Below are 25,454 nucleotides of genomic sequence, written 5' to 3' on the forward strand. Positions count from 1 at the left end.
GTGTGGGAAAAGGATTGCCCCCTAAACCTAATAACTGGTTGGGCCACCCTTAACGGCAACAACTGCAGTCAAGCGTTTGTGATAGATTCCAGCGCTGGGGAGGAATTTTGGCCCACTCATCTTTGCAGGATTGTTGTAATTCAGCCACATTGGAGGGTTTTCCAGCATGAAGCGCCTTTTTAAGGTCATGCCACAGCATCTCAATAGGATTCAGGTCAGGACTTTGACTAGGCCACTTCAAGGTCTTCATTTAGTTTTTCTTCAGCCATTCAGAGGTGGACTTGCTGGTGTGTTTTCGATCATTGTCCTGCTGAAGAACCCAAATTAGTTTCGGCTTGAGGTCAACAACAGATGGCTGGACATTCTCCTTCAGGATTTTTTGGTAGACAGCAGAATTCATGGTTCCATTTATCACAGCCAGTTTTCCAGGTCCTGAAGCTGCAAAACAGCCCCAGACCATCACACTACCACCACCATATTTTACTGTTGGTATGATGCTCTTTTTCTGAAATGCGGCGTTACTTTTACGCCAGCTGTAATGGGACACACACCTTCCAAAAAGTTCAACTTAGTATTTCCCCAAACGTCTTGGGGATCATCAAGATGTTTTCTGGCAAAATCGAGACGAGCCTTAATGTTCCTTTTGTTCAGCAGTGGTTTTGGTCTTGGAACTCTGCCATGTGTGAACACTCATGAACACTGACCTTAACTGAGGCAAGTGAGGCCTGCAGTTCTGCAGGATGTTGTTGTGGGGTCTTTTGTGACCTCTTGGATGAGTCGTTGCTGCGCTCTTGGGGTCATTTAGGGCCATGTAAATAATAATAATAATAAGTTTCATCTAAAAACTGCATTTTGTGTTCAGTTGTGTTGTCATTGACTAATATTTACATTTCTTTGATGATCAGAAACACTTAAGTGTGACAGAAAAATAAGAAATCAGGAAGGGGGTTCACTTGAACACTTCTTCCACAACACTCTTTTGGCGACACACCGAGAAGGGTTAGGATCAAACACATGTTGAATCGTGCAACTGTGATGTTCCTTCATGGAACTTGTTAAGCACATCCGAAACAAATTACCCACGACTCCAGGACTCATCGATCAGTAACAGAAGACAACCATTCAACAACTTTATTTTCATAGACACATTTCAAAACATTTCTTGTATTCCTGCTTACACATGCATGCTTCCATCAAGCCACAAAACAACAGACTGATGTGATCGCCCACTTATGATAATAATAATGAGAAAATGAAAAGTACAAAGTAAACCTATGAAAAACACACCTTACAGCTTGAGACAGTCCAACATCTAAATCAGTAGTTTTTCTATATGAACGAGGCTGATCATTGCAGAAAGAAAGAGAATAAAATAACTTAGCACATCAGCGCTAGATACTGGTTTCCTTTTAAATACGTTACACAACAACAGTGACACGAGCGATGCAGATTGAGGAGAGAGGAGCTGGTCTATGCGCTATAACAGTGAGCCCTTAACGAGCGGTGGCGTCGCACCTCAAAGAATATTATGGAGCTGCACGTCTATGGAGTTATGTTTGTGCCTTAACTTTGAGGTAGCAAAGGCAGACTTTGATCCTTGTTAACGTGCAATAATTACTGTTGTGCGCGCAAGCACATCGCTGCAACGCTCTGTCACTCCCTCCCTGTCTCGCTCGACCTTTTTGCTAGCACGGGGTGGGGATGGGGGCGTTGGCGAGTCGGTGTATGAGGCGAGTTGTGGTATTACTGTACCTCCGGTCAGGTTTTGGGGACTGGGCTGCTTTCTGGGGCTCGCCGGTTGCCACCTGAATAGTGGTGAGGCGTTCAGTGGACAAAATGAGTGCCTGTTGGTCGCTCTCCGGGAGGAGAGGGCGCTGATATGATAATACATTTTTCTCAAAATGTTCTCTCGATGGACAGGCACAGTCCAAAAGATCAACTAGTAGCTCACGATCGACATTAATTCCATTATTCCATAATGGCGCGCTAGCGAACAGGACAGTGGTGACAGTGGTCTACAGCCAATCAGAACACAGAAGACAATGGGCGGGTTCTCCCTTAGCCAATCAGGACTGTTGTGTAGGGTGGAGGGAGGACATCTTTACACCAGCGGCACTTTGTCTTCAACTCTCACATGAGTATTCAACACCCTCCACTGGTAGGAGTAGTAAATACAATAACAGACATATACAGCAGAGCACCGATAGATCGCTCTATCACCACAAGGACGCAGGGAAAAACATGTCAAAATTGCACTTAAAAAACCCACGAACCAGCAAAAGATGAACCGCAATGTAGCGAGGGAACACTGTACATGCAGAACAATACTCTTTTATACTCATGTAGAACCCTCGAGACATCCTGGGTAACGTTCTGATGGGGAAGTGTGCGCCGGGGCTTCCCAGCATGCCTTGCGGGTGATACATTTGTATCAAATCTTGTTTTGCATGTATATCAGCGTCAAAAGTGTTTATTTCAATATTAACTTTGCAAATGCTTCATCACAAATATGCGGGGATCCACGGTGTGGTTTCATGAATACATGCCTGATAAAGGGAAGACGTTTGACTGTACATGTGTCCTGAATGGAATGTCGGGTGAGTGCAACAATAACAGCTCTTGTAATATCAACACAAGTGCCCACATTTCCTTCGCTATCTGAACACACACACACAAAAAAAAATATGATTTACCGCATGATTTACTGTGTGCTTCCCCCAGCCAGCGGCTGGTCATGTGACAGTTTTGCCAGCGGTAAACGACTTCCTCACAGTGCTCGACGTCCTCTGTGTCGCAATTTTCTGTGTCTCCCGAGAGAAAGGCCGTAAGAACCAAAAGCACACGATGAATAAGACCAAGTCTGCGACTTGTAGGTTCAATGAATTCCCTGGAGTTACACATACGAGATTTACTGTGTCTTTGGAGCAAGTTAGCTTGAGGTAGAGGGGTACCAATTAAACCAGATTAGACTATATGCACGATTTAACGTATTTTCCGGACTATAAATCGGTCCTGCAACTTCTAGTCAGGTGCGACATATATATTTAAAAATATATATATATATATATATATATATATATATATATATAATAAAATGTTAATTCATACTAGGAGTGAACATTGCTGTAAATAGCCGCCAGAGGGCGCTCTTGGCTTGTGACAACGCAAGTATACGCTCATTTCAATGGATTCAGTGGTGTGGTGTGAGATCGGGAGCTCGGTGAACTTGCTTTCCAAGCAACTTATAGTCTGGAAAATACCAGAATATGAACCAATACAAGAGTTGTGCAACTATATATGAATATGTATGTCTTTACAAAGATAATTACACTCACTTTAACTCAAGAGGTATTTATTTAACAGTACAAAGTGACGCCAAAGGTATGAATACGCTGGCCAACCTTGAGTTAGAGTCCATTTGTACGTATTGATGTGGCTGGGAATGACACAAGAAAGTAGCAATAGTTGTGTTACAGACATTAACGACATTTTCCTACACTTTAAAAATGATTCATAACCCCGGTCCTATCAGTAGCGGCGGTCACATACTGTTTCCACAGCGGGCCACATACTAAAAAAATGTAATCTGTTTTAAAATATCTTTTTATTTTATAAAAAGGCAAAAAAATGTTAGCTATTTAAAGTCAAAGCTTTGTGTTCTGAATATTAGTATCAACATTTCAACTTTTTGTTGTTACGTTGAACCTTTTTGCTGTATTTTTTCCCAATTTTGCTGTTTGTGCTGCCGCCGCAAATGGCCCCTCGACCGCACTTTGAACACATCCCTGATCTAGAGCATTGTAATAAACTACAGTAATCCCTCGTTTATCGCGGTTAATTGGTTTGAGAACTGACTTTAGTAAGTGAATTGCCGCGATATGGCATTCCTCATTTATAAATTGAATATTTTTGTAGTTAGAGCAATGGCCTTTTAAAAACGTTTTTACAAGTATTAGAGCCCTCTAAATATGAAATAACACCCCTATAGTCACCTTTACACTCGTATTACCCAATATAATAGACATAATATGGACTAATGTGTTAACATTGGGAAAGTTCCTTCTTGTTTTTTTATACTTCCTGCTCTGGACAGTACTTCCTGCGGTAGCTATTGTCTCATCAGTGTAACATTAGTGACACCTAGTGACCAGTGCAGTTTACTACATATCACATCTTTGATGGGTCTTTCGAATGCCTTATATTTGTATTCTAGTTCATTTAGCCATTTTTATGCTCGAAAATGCCCAATTTAGGCAAAAAATCTGTCAAATTTCCTTAAATGTGTGTGTTTTATGACTACTAATAAGCTGTATTCAACCACAAAGATTAATATATAATATATATTTTTCAAAACCTTGATAGAGTGAAGCCACGAAATCCAAAGCGCGAAGTGGCGAGGGATTAAAAAAAAAAAATACAAGTAGTGATTTTTTTTTTTATTTTATTACTATCGTGTAACATAACGTTTTAGTTCAAACCATTTGTTTTCCTGCTAGCAGATTTAGCAAGTACAATGTCACTTTAACTTTAAATGTGGCTGTATGGTGTGAATAATGGTGGTTTGATAAATATTTGACACGACTGTACTGTCATCATACGTCGTATCATATGCATAATGTTAACTGAATGCCTCTCAGACAATAGCAATCGAAATGCAACATTATTATTTCGTAATAGCTGAATTGTGCATACAGATCTTTGCATTAGTGGACTGTCAGCCCAACACAGAGCACATGGGTTGAGGCCTCAAAAGAAAAGAAGAGGAAGGGACTTTTATAGCAGGGTTGGGGGGGTCTCTAACAGTAGTGATGATGATTATCTCAGCCTTCTGCCCTTTGTGCTGGGTGTGGCTGCAGTGAGCAAAAAGGAAAAGGAGCAATTCCTGCAGTTGAGGCACAGCGAAGTTGATTACCGGCATTAGTGCGCGTGTGGTTTAGCAAGCACAGCCTCCGTTGTTAACGGAAGACGAGTCTTTCAGGCTTTGGTTCCTGTGGTTGGACACTAAGCTCATGTCTCCCTCGATGCTCTCGTTCATCTTGTCGCAGATGACATCCACGAGCCGCTCGAACACCTGCTTGACGTTGATGTTGTCCTTCGCGCTGGCCTCGAAGAACTGGAAACCTGGTGGGGAGGGAGATTGACATGCGGTCAAACCCGCGCACGTCTGTGTGGACCAACTCATCGGGTCCTTTTTATGAAAAAGTGCCCGCTTAAGTCGACGCTGACATACATCTGGGGTGTCCGAACTTTTTCCACCGAAGGCCACATAGTTTTGTAAAGCAATATGCTTAGAAGTTATATATTTCAAGAAAAAAACTGCATCTCAGCTCTGTGATACGGGTGAAAAAACATATTATTAGTATGAACGTCAGTCTTTACTCTTTTTTTTTCCCACATTTTTGCTATTGTTTATTCCCCCCCAAATATATCAGCTTTCTTCTTGTAAATTTTCTTCTCTGAACAGTATGACTTCATTCCTATAATATTTGAAAAAATAGACGACGCAACTCTCCACTAATGGATTTCACTTCAAAGCAATTTTAAGCCATACAAACGGCCACAAGGTGGCAGGAGTGCATTTGATAAGACCTCGGCATGGAAAACAATCACACATGACAGGAAGGAGGAAGTGAGAGAGCGTGGAAGAGCGTAGCATGCAGACTGTTACGTATTGTAGAAACATTGTAACGCATGCACACGCGCGCGCACGTGTGCACGCACAAAGTTCAGTTCCATCCATCCATTTTCTCTGCCTTTCTTGTAAATGTTCTTCTCGCAGTTATGACTTTATTCCCACTTTTGGACTTGATTCTCATAACATTGTCCCACAACCTAATTTTCCAGAAATGTATTTGTTATTTTGTAGTTTCTCACAATATTACGACTTCAAAAAATAGGTTCTTGTTTTTATATTTCAACTTTATGCAACTAAAATGACGTTATTTTATCTCATAATATTACGTTATTCTCATAACATGACGACTTTTTCCTCGTGGGATTACAACTTTTCATCTTAATTGGTTGACTTTAATCTTTTGTTAAATTAGTGCACATTTTTCCATGTTGTTGTTTTCTTCTTAAATTCTATTTTCAGAACGTGCTACAGGCTAATAAAAAAACAGCTGCGAACCCCGACTGGCCCGTGGGTCGCACTTTGGGCACCCTTGACATGCTCGACCGCTTTTGTCGACATAAAATCCGTTCTCCGAAATGGTTTCCGACCTTCAAGGTACTGAAAGATCCAGGCGTCATGTTCAATATACACAACTATGAAGGTTCACAAACCAAGTTCCTCTGCCAGATGCTGGCCGTCCTCTCTGGGAATAAGCCTGTCATCTTCTAGGTCGCACTTGTTGCCGATGAGGATCACCTGGGCATTGTCCCATGAGTACGTTTTAATCTGCGTCGCCCTGTACAACAGATTTACATGATCATAAAGCACCAACCTGCAGCATGATCCATGCGCAAAGCCATAAAACACACCCAGGCATCCAAATCCAAGTGAATGAATACGTAACTAAAAAAAACTCTCATGTTTGCAAACTAGTTGATCGGTAACGCACCAGTCTTGAACGGCGTTGAAGGACTCCTGGTTGGTGATGTCATACATGAGCAGGAAGCCCATGGCGCCTCTGTAGTAGGCCGTGGTGATAGTCCGATAGCGCTCTTGTCCTGCTGTGTCCTGCAAACACAAATGCACATGTCCAGAAAAACAGAAAAAAGTACTCTCACAAGTTCCAACACCAGGCGGAGCTGTCAAATGTTCGAAATCAAACTATTCTGATTGAATAAAATGTTCAATCGGTGCTGATCAGTGGTAGTTGTGTATGTTTATGCAGTCTATAAAAGCGATAAAGGAGGTTATAGTGATACTTGTCCAAATGGACCGTAGAATTCATTGGAATTGTTTCAGGTTTCAGCAATTTTACACCACAAGGGGGCACCATTGCTTCAAACTATGCCATTGTGCTACAATGCTTCTTTTCCCACCGAGGGCTGCACGCAAAAAATTAAATAAAAGGATGCTGTGGGGTCACTTTGCAATATATTAGGGCTGTCAAAAATAGTGCGTTGACCGCGTAAACAAATTTCATGAATTATGTTAATTTTATTAGCGTAATTAACACATAGTTTGAGGGCAAGCCACGCCTCTCTGTTACAGAGACGACAGACGGAGGCACAGTCCCACACAGTCAAACGCTCTTTTCTAACTTCATTCTGACCTGAACACATCAACAGCGGTGTAATACCAACACTACATATGTATCTCTAACTCGCAAACACATCTCTGTAGTCTATTCATCACCGGAACGTCACTTCTTCATTCTCACTAGAGAAGACGACTGCGAGATGCATTCACGACACATCACAACAACGTCGTTATTATGCGTGTATGTGTGGTCTAAATAAACAGAAACACAGAGAAAATAAATAATATGGTTATTCTCAACACTCGCGTTGTGCGGAAGTCCAGTTTGCCGCGTTTAAGTATACTCGGAAATCCCAGAAAATACACTCAAAACTTGAATTCCTTAAATGACATGGTGTCTTTGAACGCAACTCCTCATTGCTCAAAATACCACGGTTAAAGTGCGTTTCTTCCACTATTAAATCGTTCAATAAATAAATACATTATTAAATAAATAGTGAAATAATCATATATGGTTTTACATTAAATTAACTGGTATTTTAATTATTTAATGGCACATTTAATTACACGTTAATTAATTATTGAAAGATGTATTTATTGATTTATTGACATATTTAATTATTTAATGATTTATTTATTGATTTAATTATTTCATGACACATTGAATTATTTAAAGTTGCATTTATGGATTTAATTAATTGCCACTTTTCATTATTTATTCACACATTTAATGAATTATTTTAATATTTATTTATTGATTTAATTATTCAATTACACATTTAATTATTTAAAGACGTATTTACCGATTTACTTAATTAATGACACATTTGTTTGATTTATTTATTTTATTCACATTTATGTAAGTTTTATTTATTTGTGTATTTATTGAATCACACATTTAATGAATTATTTAAATATTTATTGATTGATTTAACAATTTAATGACACATTTAATCAATTATTGAAATATTTTTTTTATTGATTTAATTCATTAAATTACACATTTAATTGATTATTTAAAGATGTATTTATTTATTTAATTTTGTCCCATTTGGTCCTCTATCAAATCTATTAGGAAGTGAGAAGTTATCTATGACTCTACAGCACTCTATAAACTAACTTTCTATACATTTATTTATTGGCTTTTGACTAACTATTCATGAAGAAATGCTTAAAAATATATTATATACATACACACACACACACACACACACACACACACACACACACACACACACAATATAAGGGAAATACAGCCAAATCCGAGTTTTGGGATGATTCTGTTTTTAACGAAAACTTTTGACAAAATTGCCTTTCGTACAAACTAGTCCGTTTGCCATGCACTGTACCGTTCAGCGGAATCAAGTGCCCAAACAAAGCACCCTGCACGTTGCCTGACTCATTGTCCATGTGATTGCTATAAATAACCTGCCATGGGGCCAAAGAAGGTGAGAAACACTGTTGAATGAAAAAAAAAAAAATATTCGCCAAGTACGAAGGTGGCCCCTCCTCAAGGTCTTCGCCGGCAAGAGTCTTCAATAAAGGTCAAAATGATGTTATTTTGTCTATTTCATTCACCGTTATTTTATTATAATTAATATTGTTATAATCAATATTAATCTATAATTATTTCACATTGTCGTCTGCATGTAAAACTATAATTATTCTCTAGAAAACAATTTTTTATGAATATTTTTCAGTGTCTGGAGCGGATTGATTAGATTTACATGATTTCTTATGGAAAAATTGTAGTTACCCGTGTTGGGAATTTGTATGTTTTCATTTCTAATCTTAGTTTATGAGCAGAGTCCAGCAAAATGATCCGATTTAGATACGTGTCCGTCCACGATACTCCATGTTCTTCCAAGCAGAACATCTAACTTGCACGGTCATCAACTTGCACAGATAGCAAACATGTTACTGTTGGAGGAAGAGAGGGAATACATGTCTGCACATAATGTGAGAGTCAGTAGTTCGATATGATGTTGTGTGTTTGCACACAGACGAGAAAGAAAAAAGGGGGAGGCTGAGATGGAGTGGGTTACTTGGTAACATGTCTTTCATTTGCATCAGGGGCGTGTGTGTTTTGCTTGTGTTGTCTGATGTTTCCTAACACAGTGAAGAGGTGAGGGTTGTCCAGGTAACATTAGCGGCATTGTGGGCTATGAATGTTCCATTACAGTCGGGCCATCCGGCCAAAATTGATCCATTTCACTTTGCAGAAGTGTCACCGCTCCTGAGACTAATTGCCCAGCAGCTACGTACTGTGTATTCTTTTTATTTGTATTTTATTGACGCTTGAGAATTGGGCGATAGGAGAAAGTAACACAATCCATACAGTGCTTTCAAATCCACGGGACAACTGCAAACCACTGATATAGAGGGCTCTACAAGATATTCAATTAGCAACACTGATCCCTCCTGTGACGTCTTCTCGTTCTCTGGCAGGCCAGGTGCGTGTGTGTGAGTGTGTTAAGAAGCAGAGTTACGATGCAGTCTCGTCTACGGAGCTGGAAGGACAAGCTACATTCACAGACAGTCCCATTATAATGTGTTTATGAGTGAGGGCGTGTTTCCCAATGCATGGGAAACACTGCTACTCGCGCACGTATCTAAGACAAAAGCAAATCAGTCGGGAAAATCAACAGGAACTGCTGCCGACCTTCACCTGACTTGTTTGAAATGTGCTCTTGTACCTAATGTTGTGGCCAGTGCGTGTGTGCAGTTGGGTTTACGCTCTGTGTGTGAAAGGTGTGTGTTTGCGCAGAGATCAGAACACGCATCTCCATGCCAAAGAGGAGGGATGTAAACACTGTGTGCACACAGTGTGTACATGCACTTGTACATGACTCCCCGGCGCAAAAGGGCCATGTGGCGCATTATCGGTCTAGCTTGTTTCCGTGATGCACAAAGCAGACGGCCAGCAGCTGGCGGGGGAGGGATCGTCAACAAAAAAGCTGGTGAAATATCTGAAAGATGGCGTTCAACGGAAGCTGGCATGGATTTGATCCCGACAACACTAATTGTGTACCCGAACAAAGCAAGACTCCTACTTACACACATTCACGCCCTTGAAATACACGCTACTTTGGCACTCCGCTTCGATACGTCTCCACCGCATGCTGATAAGGGGACTTCCTTTGCTTCCTGAACTTAGGAAATACCAGCCTGTGTGCCAAGGAAACAGCACCAGCAGTCAGAACAGGACCGGGCCGACAAGTAAGCCCGCATTCTCAGAAATCCTCCAAACTGCGTTCACCTGACACGCACATAATACAACCGTTTTACAGAATTCTTTCCACGCGTCATTTCACATAAGCGCAGAAGTGTTTGCATGTTTTGGTGTGGGCTTTATGTCTGGGCCAACTCCTGTGGATCAATTGGATCAATGCAGTCGCTCGCATCGTGTTAGCTAAGTGAATCATCTGTTTGAGCAGTCTTATCAATGTATATCAACCAGGGCGGGAGGAACGGAACAGCCCTGAAATGAATACCAAGATGTGATTTATCATAGAGCGTCTTGTCTGTGGTGTTGATTCAGCTTGTTTCTTTTCAAGGAGTGAAGTTAAGAGCGGTTGTTTGACGGACAAATAATACAAATCTACTCCAGCCCATCAAACGGAATCTTTCCTAAATCATTTTTTAAACACCTTTAACATCAAAGCGGTAGGATATGCAATGCTGTTTTCCAAATTTTTAAACATCATCAAAGTTCTGCAGAAAAGTGACAACTGGGTGCTTTTTCCCGTTCATATAATCTTTAAATCCTTTATTCGTGTAAATTCTGGCTGTTTGCATCAGTAAAAAGCTGTAAAATTCAACTCATTTTTAAAAATTCTGTAACACTTTTAGCATGCAGTATGCAAAACAACTGCCAGATGTTGTTGATGCATTGCACGGGCGATTTAAAAAAACATTCATGACGTTTCCTGGTTGCTGTGTGAGTGTGCGCTTATTTTAAAGATAATCTGCATGTCATTATACATCTAAAATCTCACTACGTGCCTATGCGGTGTGTTACGTGTGTTAAGCAGAATTACGATGCCATCTACTAGTATTATTTACAAGTATTTAATTACGATTAATCACATTTAGTCCATAGTTAACACGTCATTAATCACAATTAATCACAGATAGAAAAATGTTTTTATCTATAATAAGTGTACCTTTGCAAGTTTTTAATACACCTATCAACATCAGACTGGAGTCCATTTCATTTTCATTGACTTTTTTTGTCATTTAATCATGTTTGTTTAATTTATTTAAAAGCTCTTGACTTTCCAATTACAATGTTAAATGCGCTTCAGAAATTAAAGTTTATTGCTTTTGATACGGTGTACTCCCATTATTATGCTGTATAATTCATGAAAAAAAAATGGTCTCAAAAAATGTTAATGTAATAATATCGACCAATTATCCAATTATCGACTTTTGATGATTGCGTTCATAGCTATCATCCTTTTCTTAGTCTGGCGACTTCAACAGTGTGGAAGTATGACACTGTGGGGGTCTTGCAACAAACAACAAACATAGCAGTTCAAGCACAAACGCTAATAATAATAATAATAATAATAACTATGCTAACAAATTCCCTCGTGAGCCTTTACTGCCATTTCATCAAGCCCTGTGTGTGAGCTCGCTCACTTCTGCCTTTGTCCCCACGTACTGAGGTGACACAAGCCCTCCAAATAGCCGTCTTCGGCAATGCCTGCCTAACTTGTAACCCAAAATTTAACCCGTAGCCGTGAGACGGCTCGCATCTAAAAAAAACACTCTTATGCCAAAAGGTGCTGCTGTATAAATACAAAAAAAAAAAAATCCTGCAGTGCTCCAGCACATTCTCTAGCTTCTTCAGTTTCTTCAGCTGAAAAAATAAGAGCATTAAAGGAAATTTCCGTTAACATTTGCACAATTACTACGGATGGAAATTAGCACTGTGTTAAATCCGGCATCTTGACTGCAGTTTATTGTATGTCCATTAATATGCACTGTCCCTTCCGAACAAGTGACATGACTCAGGTTCATCTTCATGTGCTATCAAGATGCACAATACGGGTCTGTCTAAAATGAGGAAGTCGTGTTTTTTTGCACAACGAGTCCAACAAATGTTGACTTGTTTCTGGTCAACATTTGGTGTAACGAAAATGCATCATTAAATAGCCCAAAACAAACATTATGTTCCTCAAGAGCTCAAAAGAAACAATATTAGCTCAGACTACTGTTTTACGTCCCAAACCAGTTTGCGTGTTCTAGTCGCATTTTACAAAAGGGAAGGAGAAAACCCTCACCCAGATCTGCAGTTTGATCCTTTTGTCGTTGCGGAAGACGGTCTTGACCTTGAAGTCAATGCCCACCGTGCTGACAAAAGCCGAAGTGAAGGAGTCGTCTGCGTAGCGGAACAAGAAGGAGGTTTTGCCCACGCTGCTGTTGCCGATGATCAGCAGCTTGAACATGTAGTCAAAGTTCTGGTCAGCAGCATCCTTCTGGGATGGTGGTTGCTGGAGCCGCGACTCACTTGACGCCATCTGGAGAGGGAAGAGACAAAATAAATAAAATAGGAGGTGCCATTAGTAGTGGCGTGGTTCCCATGAGGTTGCTGACATTGAAGTTGCTGGTGTGGGATTCATTCATGTCACGTGATCAGTCTAGGGTGTATGAAGTGTTTATGTATGGATAATATCTAGGGATGTTTGATAATATCGGCTCGCCGATAAATAGAATATGGTTAGATATCGGTAACGGGTTTTTCCCTATAATTAAAACCGATAATAAAAAATGTGTGACGTGATTCACAAACGAGACAGGAGTCACGATAGGTGGCACCAACTTTCCACTCAACAAGCAACAACTCTTTAGCAATAGCTAAGTGGCTACAACAACCTCATGACCCGGAAACGTAAGTAGGTAAGTAAGTCGGTAGGTAGGTAGGTACACTTGTAAGACCTGTAAAAAAACAGCAGAAATGAAAAAAAAAACAGCTGGAATTTTTACGAGAATAAAGTCAAAATATTATGAGAAAAAAGTTGTAATTTTTTCAAGAATAAATAATGGCAATTTATTAGCAGAGAGTTGAGATATCAAAGAAAAAATATCAAATAAAGAAAAAATATGTTACAAAAATTATAATATTATGGGAATAAATCAAAATATGATGGGAATAAAGTCATAACATTTCCAAAAGAAAATTGTAAGAAGAAAATGTTAATATTTAAAAAATTTAAAGCAAAAATTGAGGAAAAAATAAAACAAAGACTGAAGCTCATACTAAAATACACTTTCTCTTACATCACAAAGCTGAGATGCAGTTTTTTTTCTTGAAATACACAAAAACATCAAAGTGGCCCCTGCATCCTTTCATTTTTCAGTATGTGGCTCTTGAATCTCTTGAATATCAATTTTAACCAAACACAGTTAGTGGTTTGGTCCGCAACATATCAGGAAAGAGGCAAAAATGCCCATCACTGCTTCCCAAAGTCCAAAATGATGTGTGGGATGATCTCGTTTTGCCTAAACCACGAAGATAATAGAAATGCTTTCATGGATGATTAAGGAAATTTTAAAATATTCACATTTGAGAGGCTGAAATCAGAGGACAATTACATCTTTAACTCAAAAGAAAGACTAATCAAATACCAAAATAGTTGTCAAATAATTGGATGATCGATTAATCAATTAATTTTTGCAGCTAATAATAATATTAATAATAATAATGACACAATTCTGGAGGAAAAGGAGATGTTTTGTGACAAAAAGCTACCACAAGTTAAAAGTTCAATCATTTATTTTTGCAAAAATGTAAGAGTTGTGCGGATGAAGGGTTGGCATCCTGCGATATGTTTCCAAAACACAATTGTGCAGAAGTTAAAGTGTACAGTGTTCCCTCGTTTATCGCGGGGGTTAGGTTCCCAAAATAGCCCGCAGTAAGTGAAATCCGCAAAGTAGTCAGCTTTATTGTGTTTACAATGATTACTGTATATATGTTTTAAGGCTGTAAAACCCTTCACCACACACTTTAAGCACTTTCCTCAACATTTCCTCACATTTCTCTCTTTTAAAAACTCTCAAAGTTCAAACCTTGGTTTGAATTTGAATGATCAACCGAGTTTGGACACATAAGGAATTATTAATAGTGACTCATGCGTATTCCACAGTTCCTCTGATCGTGCCGCTTCGTCCTGCATCCTTGTTACAACTTATTGCTGCAGCCGTCCTGATGCTATTTTCCTCCTCCTTCATGTAACGAACCGAAGATTCCATTATTCCGTAATGGCGCCCTAGAGCCGTGTAACTTTTACCGTCCTCCGGCATGTCCGGAGGTCCAACTTTTTGTGCGATGGTTAGCATCTTCCTCTGCCTTTTGGGGGCACAATGTTTCATCGACATTGTGGGTTTTGTTGGGGAGAAAAACTTGCAAACATGCAGAGTTCGGAGTCACACTGCTAGCTGTTTGCTAGCGATGAACACAACAGGAGACACGGCGCAAAGGACATTGATTGACAATGGTCTACAGGACGCAGAAGACATTGGGCCGGTTATATTTAGCCAATAAGGACGTAGAACACAATGCGCAGGTTCTCCCTTAGCCAATCAGGACGCAGAACACAATGTATGTTCAAAATTGCACGAAAAAGAATCCGCGAAAGGGGAACCGCAATGTAGCGAGGGAACACTGTATTTGGGATTTGATTTTTCAAATGAAAATGGAAATGAGTTGTGCACACAAATTACAGGAGCTTTCGGCCATCTGTCTATCAAGTGGGTTCTGCCTCAGCAGAGCTCATCATAGCGTCTACGCCCCGCACAAACTGCTGATCAATCAGTGCGACTCGGGCCTCCCCTCTTTGATGAGACTCGTTTCCGTGGAGACCAGACCGGGACACAGCTGCCGGCAAGACCCATTAGCGGTCAAAGCGGGGAGTTACTTCAGCTTTTTACTGGCCATAAGGAAGCCTCCGGAGCGAGCAAGGGTTGTCTGTATTACACAAGATTGGAGGAACTAGATCTGCCAAAACCATTTGATGTGTGCACATGTGGTCAACACGCTTGAAGGCTTGAATCTTTAAGGAAAAAGTCTTTAAAGTTTGGCGAGGAATGAAGTTTATTTTTCATTCTTGTTATCTGTTTGAATAAAGCATGAGTGTAAATGCCAACAATCAGGCATATGCAGAGGGTGTATTTGGAGATGTTCTATTTGGCATTGATACAAATTAGGTACTGTATGTTGAGCCTTGGTGGAGCTCCGAAATCCTCCCCTTCTCTCTTCAATTGCCATTGTTCACTCGCGACACAATCCAGCCCTGTATAGTTGTCACATACTTGTTAATCCCATTTAAAGTATATCATGTATAGGTATTCACCACTCATGATTGATCATGTAAGATGATCGATGCAATAAATGAATCAGAGCCACAGTGTAGCCTTTAGCCTGGTCGTCAGGCTAGCACTAGAGGCTAGTACTAGAGGCGTTTCTCCGAGCCGCATCTACATAATCCACACTGCTTGCCTGGTTTAAGTCCAGTAATGATTTATGATAATATAATAACGTGCGTTTACCTCACCTTTTGAGGTCAGCTTGACAAACAAACGTTTGCGTCTCACAGCACACAACTGTGGTGCTTTCAAGGACCACCAAACAAAGTGCGAAATCTCAACGCGTGACACTAAAACGTGTAAAAATTGTGGGCTTTCTAAAAGTGTTTTACATTTTACCTGTCGTATCACGTACAGTATTTATTAAATTATTGATTTTTGTTGAATGAGATGTATTTTTTCCATTAAAAAACTACCTCTTTTTAGTAGATTTACCAAAAATCTGCGAATCTGTAGGGCCGTAAAACACTGAATCGCAAATGTGTGGGGATCTACTGTATTCAGTATTTTATGATGGCTGCAGTTTACAGTAGTGTGGAACTTTTTTTGCAATAAATGAGTGGCAAAATATTAGAAATAACTTTGGGGAAAAAGGTTTTGTACATAGATGTAATTAGTGCAGATTTGCCAAATGTTGTGCTTTTGTTTCCGGGGTTAAACAAAGCAGACTTTCTCCACACTCCAGCCTGTGCAAACCTGTGCACTGACTGATGTTGCAATGACAGTTTGCACAAATGGAGCCAAAACAACACCTTCACAACCTATAAATAATCTCTCAGGATCGAAACGCATGAAATGGTAGCTCCAATTCTCAAGTCTTCCTAATCCCCGAAGACATTCCCCACATCACATGATGTGTCGAAGGGTCTCTGAGGGGATGAAGTGTGGATCCGCCCACTTTAAAACCAACATTTCCTCATGTTCCCATCAGCACATCCTAAGCCTGAGGTTAACCCAGTCACATGTCCTTCATGTTTACTGTGCAGCTCACATGGCCTACAGACAAGTACGCTCATATGAGACATTTCCATCCACTTGTTGCTTGCAGTATGACATTCAGCATCCTCCTATGTTGCTTCATTCTGTGGTTGTCAACTTCCCACTGACATATATGCAATTGAAATGTGTCAAAAGCAGCTACACCAATATCTTCGCAAACAACTCCATCGACTAAGTTGCAGCTTTATGGTGCACTGGAGTTGCATTATCTCCAGGAAAAGAGATGGTGTGGTAGTGCAGCCCAGCCTGGTCACTGTTTGCTGAGCCAGGAGGAGCCTGTTTCTGACCCCTAGGAATTGTCTATATGCCATTATTGATTCCGTGGCTGCTGTCGCATCTGTTCTCTCATTAAGGGGAGCAAACACTGAGGAGCCATAAAGATTAATTTCTCTAGCCAAGCTGCTCACTCTTTGCCAGTACAGCCCTGCAAATAATACTTAAAACTCCCACAAAGCGGGAGAAAATGTACTTTATGTAGACGTCAAACACACCCACAGGAAGGGGGGAGCTGGAAAATAACAAAATAACACGAGGAAGCAGCTTACCGTCATAAGGATGAACACACTATCGTCCCTCCACCAGTGGGGAGATGCCCAGTTGAGGACCCAAGTGAACCCGGAAAAGTCGACCTCCTGCCCGAGCAAGAGCAAAGCAATACGGCGGTCTGTGCTAGCTTCCGGATCCCAGTCGCTGGAGCTCCTTGTGCGTGTGTGTGTTACAGTTAATGTGGAAAGTGAAGCAACCGTCAGCCACCTGAGGCTGTGTGTATGCGTGCGTGTGAGTGTGAGACGCTCGACAGGCTGGTTGGTCCACAGTGTGGGGACCACATACACTCACACACACTCACACACACACACACGCCCCCAAAAAAGACTACGTACATGCACTAGTGGATATGTGCGAGTCATTAACGAGGTGTTCAAAACCCTGAACTGAAATGGGACTCACGGGTACTCGTCTCCGTTAACTCCTTCACTTACTTGCCATGGCTACCACGAGATTAATTTAAAAAAGAAAGCCAGGTGTCATGTCATGACGTGATTGAATGAGGGACAATCCAGGGGAGGAGGTGGAACTTGTTGCGAGTACCTAAATAGAGTACCTGATTAACACAAGATTTTGCGCATGCGCTGTGTGATCGAGTCCCGATTCAATTAAAAGAGAAACGTAAAAGGAACCGAGATTCCCATCACTAGTAGAGATGTGCGAGTCATGAACGAGTCAGTCAAAATTCGCAAGTTTTACTGTTTCGGGACTCGTCTCGGTTAACTCGTTCACTTACTCACAGGTGCTAATCAGAGCATCTACAGCTCGGCTACCGAACTTATGCATGTGTGGGTTTCGAGCACACGAGTCACTTCAGTGGATGACTCATAAGAACTCAAGCCAGTAAAAGGAATCGAGTATTCCTCACTATGGATGGTCGAATCAATTCCAATAGTATCCTAACCTAAAACAATTGAATTGTTACAAAATGTAGGAAAAATGTTGAGGTTTTCTTTCATTCATGGCTCAAATTTGTGTTGTTTTTAAAACTGTGCGCATATTTATGTCAATCACATTCCATAGAGGCAACTGGAGTGCTCTGTGTGCGACTAGTATGGTCTGATGGTGTGCAAAGCAGTTTGACTTATTTTTCATGCACAGGAGGCCTAATCGGTTTAACAAGCCTCTTTTGCACAGCCTGCTCATGCAGTTATCACGCTTCACACGTTTAGTCACTCGTTCATGATTTACATCAATCCTCAATTTAGAGGCAGGCCCATGTCTGCCTTGTTAATTCCGATTGATTCCTGATCAAGTGCTATAGGTGTAAATGTCCACATTGCAAGCTTTGTTTGTCATTTTCAAACAATGTAGGGATGGGCAATCCATTATTTGATAAATCAATTATTAAGAAGTTGATTGTGTGGAATTGGTTGTAGATTAATTGAGGCTTGAAGACATTGAAGGCAAAATGGAGTGCAATCCTTGGCTGCACCCAGCAGAGATGCTGTAGAGCAGTGGTGTCCAAGTTGCATCTCGGGGGCCATTTTAAACCCGCAGCTATTTTTTTATTGGCCCTCGGGATATAAAAAAAATTAAATGATTACATATATCATTATAGTAGGGCTGTCAAAAATAACGTGTCAACGGCGGTAACTAATACATTTAATGAATTATGTTAAATTCTTTAGTGTAATTAACACATGTGCACCAATGAAAGCGCGACTCTCTGTTATGACGTCACTAATAATGTATTTTTGTCAAGTGATAGATTTCGTACTAGTAATTTCGTCCTTGAACGCACCGTCGTTGTGCGCTGTGACTGGCTACACGGTGACTCCGATTCCATCTATAGATTTTATAATTTAAAATGCGTTTAATACTGCATGAGGCATATTTTTGGGGCTTAAACTTGTGAACAACGGCAATTGAAGAGAGAGGGTTCTGGAGTTAAAGCTTATTTAATAATTCCAAGTCAATTCTATTGCAAATGTTGATCTAAAATTAGGGGAGGACGTCGACGTCAAGCCAGCAGGAGGGTTTGACATTTTTATGGGCGCATCAATTACTCGTGGATATTCACCATTCGCTGGTAACATTGGAACGCAACTCCCACAAACAGCAGGGATCTACTGTATGTGTAAAGCACAGCAGTGTTGTGGAATGGTTGAGCTCGCAATGACAAATTACAGCCACACTGTAGGCATGACATCAATAAAGCTGCCTTCACTTCTCGGAGTCCTAATTAATGCAACACGTTAGATCCTGTTCTTGTATGCCTTTGCTGAGGTGAATCTCTGTCTTCGCAGTCATTTCCTTGTGTGGGTCAAGAATGAGGATGATGCTGCTAAAAACATTTTTTTCCCCGCACTTCCTCATGTTTGCACACCCACAGCGGAATATTTTTTGCGATATAGCGCTCCCAAGGCCCACCTGTTGTGTTTACTTTAGTCACTCATGCAGTGCAGAAGATCTGATATGAATACATCACTCCCTTCTCTTATAATGATTCAATTACTTGATAAACTTGTTCTTAGGTTGAACAGTGTTTATTTCCACACGGCAACACACACACGCTACGTGACACCTGGACACATTTCCTGGAAGGCACAATACGCTTATTTGTCCTTCTTTCTAGCGCATTGCATAATATCAAAATAAAACCAATCCCATGAGCACACAGTGCTGTTTTTTTATTGGTTGGAGAGCAAAAACACTCAAAATAAATCATGAATAAAGATCACAGATCGAGATCACATTTGACAATTATTTGTAACTGTAAGTTACTTCGATGGAAATACAATCAATGGACGTGGAGGCTCTGCTTTAGCCATTAAATTGACTCCATTATAACCCATTAGCGCTGACGTCATTTAAACATAAGCTCTTTCCGCTGTTTGGCAGTTTGCTGCTACCAAAATGTGACAGGCATCAACTGATAAAAGTCACTGGAAAATGAAGGGAATCCTTAGTAACCCAAATAGAGACATTAATCATAAACATGAATGTCTAATTACACGATTTTTTTTGCCAGGGCAAATAAAATAAAACAATGTGCGGAAATCTGTGGAGCACTTACTTGTGACCACAATTTAAATGGTTTAAAATATATAGAAATACAATGGAATAAATAGACGTTTTCAAACAAAAAATGAATTATCTGCTTGAGCATTTTGTGTGTAAAGGTAAGCGATCCATCGCCCCCTGCTGGGCATGCATGGATATTGCCCAGAGGTGTGGATATTTTGCTGGGGGGAGGGGGGGGGGGGGGGTGGTATTCTGCGAAACGAGTTTAGTGGGTTAGCGAGGTGTGTTGAATGGAAACCTGGGCTTGCCTGTTCAGCAAAGGTAGCGCTCTTTTAAAGCGACAGTATCAACGTTGTCGACGTTAACGACGGGAGTGGCTACTTAGAAATCACACTGATTCGCTAGCATTCTCTGATGAAATTCTCTATAAGAGATTTAGATTTTCAGCCGATACACTACATTTGCTCACTTTTGGAGCCGTGCTTCAGGAATAATATGCAATATAACTCAGCCAGTGTTTGCAGACGTATATGTCACAGCAGTTAGTCTTCCTATATTGCAATATTTGCTGGGGGAATCAGCACTCTGAGGCGTCAATCAACCGGAAAACAACACAAAAGCTCGCTGCAAAACGTCAACACTGCCACCTTGTGGTCACAACGAGATACATCATTTAGCAGTAAAATAGTTATAGACATATCAAAGATGTAAAAAAGACAGTTGTTGCTTGAATTTTTTTTTTTTAATGGGTAAGTGTTAATATGTCAAAGTTGTGCAATGTTGAACGCTGATAAATGGAAAGATTAGTATAGTTACCATAATAATCAGTTTTAACTTGCACATTTACACACTCAGCTTTATCATGTATGTCAACAGTGTTGCTTTTGGCAGTAATAATATTTTTTAACTCCTCCTAACACTCCATAATAATTAAATGCTCATCTTGTGTAAAATACACCGGCTGGGAAGCAGAACAACATGACGTCAAAGCCCCCTTTTATGTGAACGCGCACTCAGCACGAAGCCGAGAACCGGACTTTGCAAAGTAAGCTGATAACCACCATTGCAGTACGATTTAAATTTGTTTGGGGAACTTTGACTTTGTTGCACAAAGCCTGGGTTGGTTGAGCCACTTTCACAGTATTGGCCCACAATGTATTTATTGTTGTTGTTTTTTGTTTTAAACAAATCTATTCTTGCAATGCGTTAGAGCCATAGACTGGTTACAGAAATGATGTTTGACTTAAACCATCCACACCAAAAGGCAGCCAGACCCCTCACCTGGTCTAAATGGTAGATAGATTCAAGGCCGTGTAGATCAGATTAATTGTGTTGCAGATGAGTCCGATCAGGTTGCAGCAGCGGAACAAGACAAAGTAGCAACGGAATTTCTTGAAGGCTCTTGTCTTGGGGTAGTGCTTTTTGAGTTTGGTGTAACCTTCCTTCTGGCTGCTCATGTCATCCTGGTCATGACGACATATCTGGAACAATGCCTCGGAGGCCGGGCCAAAGCACTGGGTGTTTACACCCGCCATGATGAGCGCCACAAAATATAGAACCAACTGCAAAAGAGGAGAGGACCATTTCCATTCATATTAACTTACGCTTACATGGGCCACCTGCTTAATGTAATGAGATCTAAGGCGTTGCAAAATATTTTGACTTCACAATGATATCAGTGCTCTGTTTTGAGAGGTATTCATTTAACATGTTTAGCGCTGTGGTTGGAGTTTGCGTGCTGCTCAACTGCACTGCATCTCTTATCTTGATTTCCGCATTGTGATCAAGAAACACAGCATTCAGTGTAATGCAATGCAGTTATGCACCACTGCAAACTGCAACCACAAAAAAAAAGCAAGGTGTCCACAACGAGAGTATTACTCCCGGTGCGATCCAAAATATAAACACAACATATAACAGGTAAGTTAACACACAACAACAATGAACTATCATTCTACGTGGGTAACGACTAAGCGCCACCAACAAACACGTAACTTGAACTGATATCTACAAAGTGTCCGCAAGGTATGCCGGGTACTCCAGTGGCAACTCTCCTCCATGCGACAATACAGTGAAATATTACAAGTTTAATGACGTGTGCATTATCTTTAAATCCCCGTAAGTCAATAATTCCATGTCATGTTTTTAAATGAGGTTTAAAACATGAGGTAAATGTGGCACATTTCTTACGACGCAAAACAAAAAGCTCAATTTTACCTGTCCACACACAAACACTGAGCTTTGCATCATGGCCAATTATGCGAATTAATTGCAGAACTGTAAAAACACTGGAAACAATACTTCCAAGACAGTGGCACTCGTGTTTTAAAACGTGCATTATCCTGGTGTGATGGGTTACCTGCACGGTTGCATGTGCATCCAACAGCTCCCATGGATGATACCCAGCATAAATAGCCAGGCTGATAAAGTGGCTACCCAGCAGACGATAGAAATAAACAGTGATGTCTTTATCATCCCTGTTTACCTGACCAGAGGTGCGCCGAGTCACCTGCCACACCAAAGCAGAACCTGCAGACACAAAAAATAAATAAAAATATCTGGAAAAAAGGGAGTGAGAACAGATGTGCACAGAATAGACATGGTGAGTGTCCTCCTCTTACCTGCAATGAAGACGAGCCAGATCTGCATGCCCCAGGAGGAGGAGAGTACCAGGAGGTGTAACACTTTCACTAAGTCTGAAGGCTCACCTTCTGTTGCAATGGTGACACTCCTGGCTACACACACGGAATGTGATATATTATATAACAGTGTATAACAATAAAAAAACATCAACTTAGTGAAGTTCTGAGTTAACTGGCAAGAAGGTCGTGTAATAAGGATTTTACATATAAAAAATAGGAAAGAGTTCCGTAGAAATTAGTTCTTGATGAAAGAAAGGCGGTCCAAGCTTGTAAACACTTTACGTGGATGCTATAAAACCCTTAAGAGAAACGTTAGCTTTGCTGGCACACAGATAGTGTGCAACTGCAGCCTGTTAGGTGTGCATGCAACAGATAAGGATGGGTTAGAATGTACAGGCAGGCCAATAAATAAATAAAAGTAAAGGCGTCAGAGCAAAAACAGTGAAAGCGCTAAAACAGTGAACCTTCACATATTTCATATGACAAGAGAAATAAGTAACATTTAAGATACGAGAGTTACAAAAGTTTTATTTGACAAAAAACACTCCATTAGTTAGGTAAAATTATTACCATTATTTATGGCACAAAAAATCCAGTTTCCAAGTTTCCAAGGGTATTTGGAGTCCAATAATTTTTCGTATACTAGTAGAAAAATTATACTGGTAGTCCGAAATGCAGCCATTTCCGTGCCACTTCCTCCTCTCGTCAATTATCCCACCCACTGCAGTGACGTGCTTCTTCTTCTTCTTTTAGTTTAATGGCGGGTTGCGACCATGACTTAAAAAGGTGCATACCGCCACCTACTGTACCGGAGTATGTAACATGGGCCATATACAGTATCTTACTTTATGCTAACTTAGATAGTGAGGAGACTACCTATACTACTACTAATAATAATCCTAATAATAATACTTATAATAAAATATTCTAATACTTATCTATATTCTATTATATAATCCTGTGTCCTTCAAATATTCTATCACTGCCTTCTGTATATCTCTTACCCCCTCCCCACCTGTTCCTAAGATACCCTCAATGCTCCATTCCCTTCCTATCTTCTTAATTCTTTTCCTTAACGTTACACGTTCTTCCCTGTATCTCTTGCAGTGTAGTAATATGTGTTCTACGTTCTCTATACTTTTGCACTCCATACATACTTTTGATTTACATTTCCCTATCAAAAACATCTTGTCATTTAACCCGGTGTGATTGAGCCTCATCCTAGTTAACACTATTTCCTCTTTTCTGTTTTTTCTCTTCACCCCTTGTGCACTGATAGATTTTTGTACTTTATAATACTTTCTCCCGCTACTACCCTCATCCCACCTATTTTGCCATTTCTCCATCATTTGTTTTTTGATTATTGCCTTTACCAGCAGGTATATCTATAATTTCATTCCTTCTAGTTCCCATTTTAGCCATTTTATCTACCACCTCATTCCCCTCCACCCCTACATGTGCAGGCACCCAGCAAAATCTTATGTCTATTTTTAACATGTGTAGTTGGAATAAGTTTTGATGTATTTCTAATAATAAATCCTCTCGACTTGATTCCATATTTTTAATACTATATAATGCTGCCAGAGAGTCCACGCAACATACCACTCTATCTGGTTTTATTTCCTCTATCCATTGCAAGCCTATAATAATTGCCATCATTTCTGCTGTATAAACCGAGAGCTGGTCAGGTAATCTTTTAATGATGCTATAATTCATTCTTGGTACATAGATTCCAATCCCCACCTTCCCTTCTTCGCTCTCATCAAAGCTCTATATATATATATATTAGTGACTGTTTATCTGCTCCCCACTCCTTACCTGTAACAGCTCTCATTAAGTTTATTATCCTCTTACATTTCTCTTCTACCTTTTCCACATGGGTCTTCCATGTGCCTTTCTGATCTAGCCACATACCAAGGTATTTAAAATGATCTACTTTTAGCATGTTTTGTCCATATAGCATCAGGTTCTGATTTTTTATGCCTTTTTTCCTGGTAATCGTCATGTAACATGTTTTATTGGGTGATAGCTTAAATCCCCAGTCATATGACCATTGTTCTATCTTCTTTATTGCTTCCTTGTCACATTTATAGAATCTCGTCCCCTGGCCCAAATCACTCCATCATCTGCATATAGGGCCGACCCAATCCTTCTATCCAGATTCATGAATATATCATCATTATGTTAAACAAAACTGGACTAATTACACTCCCCTGTGGTATAGCATTTGCTATATTGTATTCTTCTGACATCTCTGATCCTATTTTAACTTTGAATTTTCTGTCCGATATGAAATCAAGGACCCAGTTATAGAACCTACCTCTAATTCCCATCCTATTCATCTTAATCAATAAACCCTCCCGCCACATGGAATCATAAGCCTTTTCAATATCAAAGAATACAATATTCATCAACTCTTTCATTTTAAAGGTTTTCTCTATTTCATTACTTACTCTAACTACAGCATCCATTGTTGATCGTCCTTTTCTAAACCCACACTGATAAGTTGTAAGTAACTCTCGACTTTCAAGGAAATAGTTAAGTCTTCTGACTAGAACTTTCTCCATCCATTTGCATAGATGTGATGTTAGAGCAATAGGTCGATAATTCACAGGGTGTTTTAGATCCTTACCGGGACAGTGACGTTAACCAATAATATTCATGTATGTGATTGCGTCACTTGCAAGCCCCCGCCCCCAAGTTAATCGCCCATTTCTATTTGAATGTTATGTAACTCATTTCAACATATTTTGGTGCAGTGTACGTCTCATAATTCAACT

General features: G+C 40.2%; 3 protein-coding genes across 7 annotated transcripts in view; 1 reads left to right on the forward strand and 2 right to left on the reverse strand.

Annotated features, from left to right (window-relative positions):
- The window catches only part of swsap1 (SWIM-type zinc finger 7 associated protein 1), an 87,408-nt gene that overhangs the window by 15,687 nt on the left and 46,267 nt on the right, over nt 1-25,454 (forward strand). Inside the window, exon 4 of one of the 3 annotated variants that reach the window (XM_054760516.1) lies at nt 14,922-18,704. The exons of the other annotated variants lie outside the window; for them this stretch is intronic. The gene's annotated coding sequence lies outside the window, so the exon portion shown is untranslated. Of the gene's footprint in view, nt 1-14,921; nt 18,705-25,454 lie in introns of those variants that run through there. 3 annotated transcript variants of the gene reach the window in all.
- On the reverse strand, nt 1,118-21,463 carry rab3db (RAB3D, member RAS oncogene family, b). 2 transcript variants are annotated; one of them, XM_054760523.1, is made up of 5 exons: nt 21,314-21,463; nt 12,439-12,675; nt 6,564-6,682; nt 6,286-6,410; nt 1,118-5,121 (listed from the first exon to the last, which is right to left on the reverse strand). In XM_054760523.1, exons 2-5 carry the CDS (start codon nt 12,673-12,675, stop codon nt 4,934-4,936), a joined length of 669 nt encoding a protein of 222 aa, XP_054616498.1. In that variant the 5' UTR covers nt 21,314-21,463; the 3' UTR covers nt 1,118-4,933. The 2 variants fall into 2 exon arrangements, with proteins under 2 accessions (XP_054616498.1, XP_054616497.1); XM_054760522.1 differs by lacking the exon at nt 21,314-21,463 and adding an exon at nt 17,065-17,556.
- On the reverse strand, nt 19,454-25,254 carry tmem205 (transmembrane protein 205). 2 transcript variants are annotated; one of them, XM_054760525.1, is made up of 4 exons: nt 23,245-25,254; nt 22,654-22,767; nt 22,518-22,561; nt 19,454-21,594 (listed from the first exon to the last, which is right to left on the reverse strand). In XM_054760525.1, the coding sequence occupies exons 1-4, from the start codon at nt 23,354-23,356 to the stop codon at nt 21,319-21,321; spliced, it is 546 nt and encodes a 181-aa protein (XP_054616500.1). In that variant the 5' UTR covers nt 23,357-25,254; the 3' UTR covers nt 19,454-21,318. The 2 variants fall into 2 exon arrangements, with proteins under 2 accessions (XP_054616500.1, XP_054616499.1); XM_054760524.1 differs by having other exon boundaries at nt 19,456-21,594; nt 22,392-22,561.

Source organism: Dunckerocampus dactyliophorus, chromosome 18 (assembly GCF_027744805.1).
Source record: "Dunckerocampus dactyliophorus isolate RoL2022-P2 chromosome 18, RoL_Ddac_1.1, whole genome shotgun sequence".
Taxonomy (NCBI): Eukaryota; Metazoa; Chordata; class Actinopteri; order Syngnathiformes; family Syngnathidae; genus Dunckerocampus; species Dunckerocampus dactyliophorus.

Bases quoted from the DNA above. Each gene is read 5' to 3' on its own strand.
- tmem205 (XM_054760524.1), bottom strand. From the start codon at position 23,356: ATGGCTGCATTTCGGACTACCAGTATAATTTTTCTACTAGTATACGAA. The intron at 22,768-23,244 runs GTAATAATTTTA...CCGTGTGTGTAG, and splicing joins TTTTTGTGCCATAAATAATG to CCAGGAGTGTCACCATTGCA. The intron at 22,562-22,653 runs GTAAGAGGAGGA...TTGTGTCTGCAG, and splicing joins CTGGCTCGTCTTCATTGCAG to GTTCTGCTTTGGTGTGGCAG.
- rab3db (XM_054760522.1), bottom strand. The intron at 6,411-6,563 runs GTGCGTTACCGA...TCTGTTGTACAG, and splicing joins TTCAACGCCGTTCAAGACTG to GGCGACGCAGATTAAAACGT. The intron at 5,122-6,285 runs GTTTGTGAACCT...CCTCCCCACCAG, and splicing joins GCATCTGGCAGAGGAACTTG to GTTTCCAGTTCTTCGAGGCC.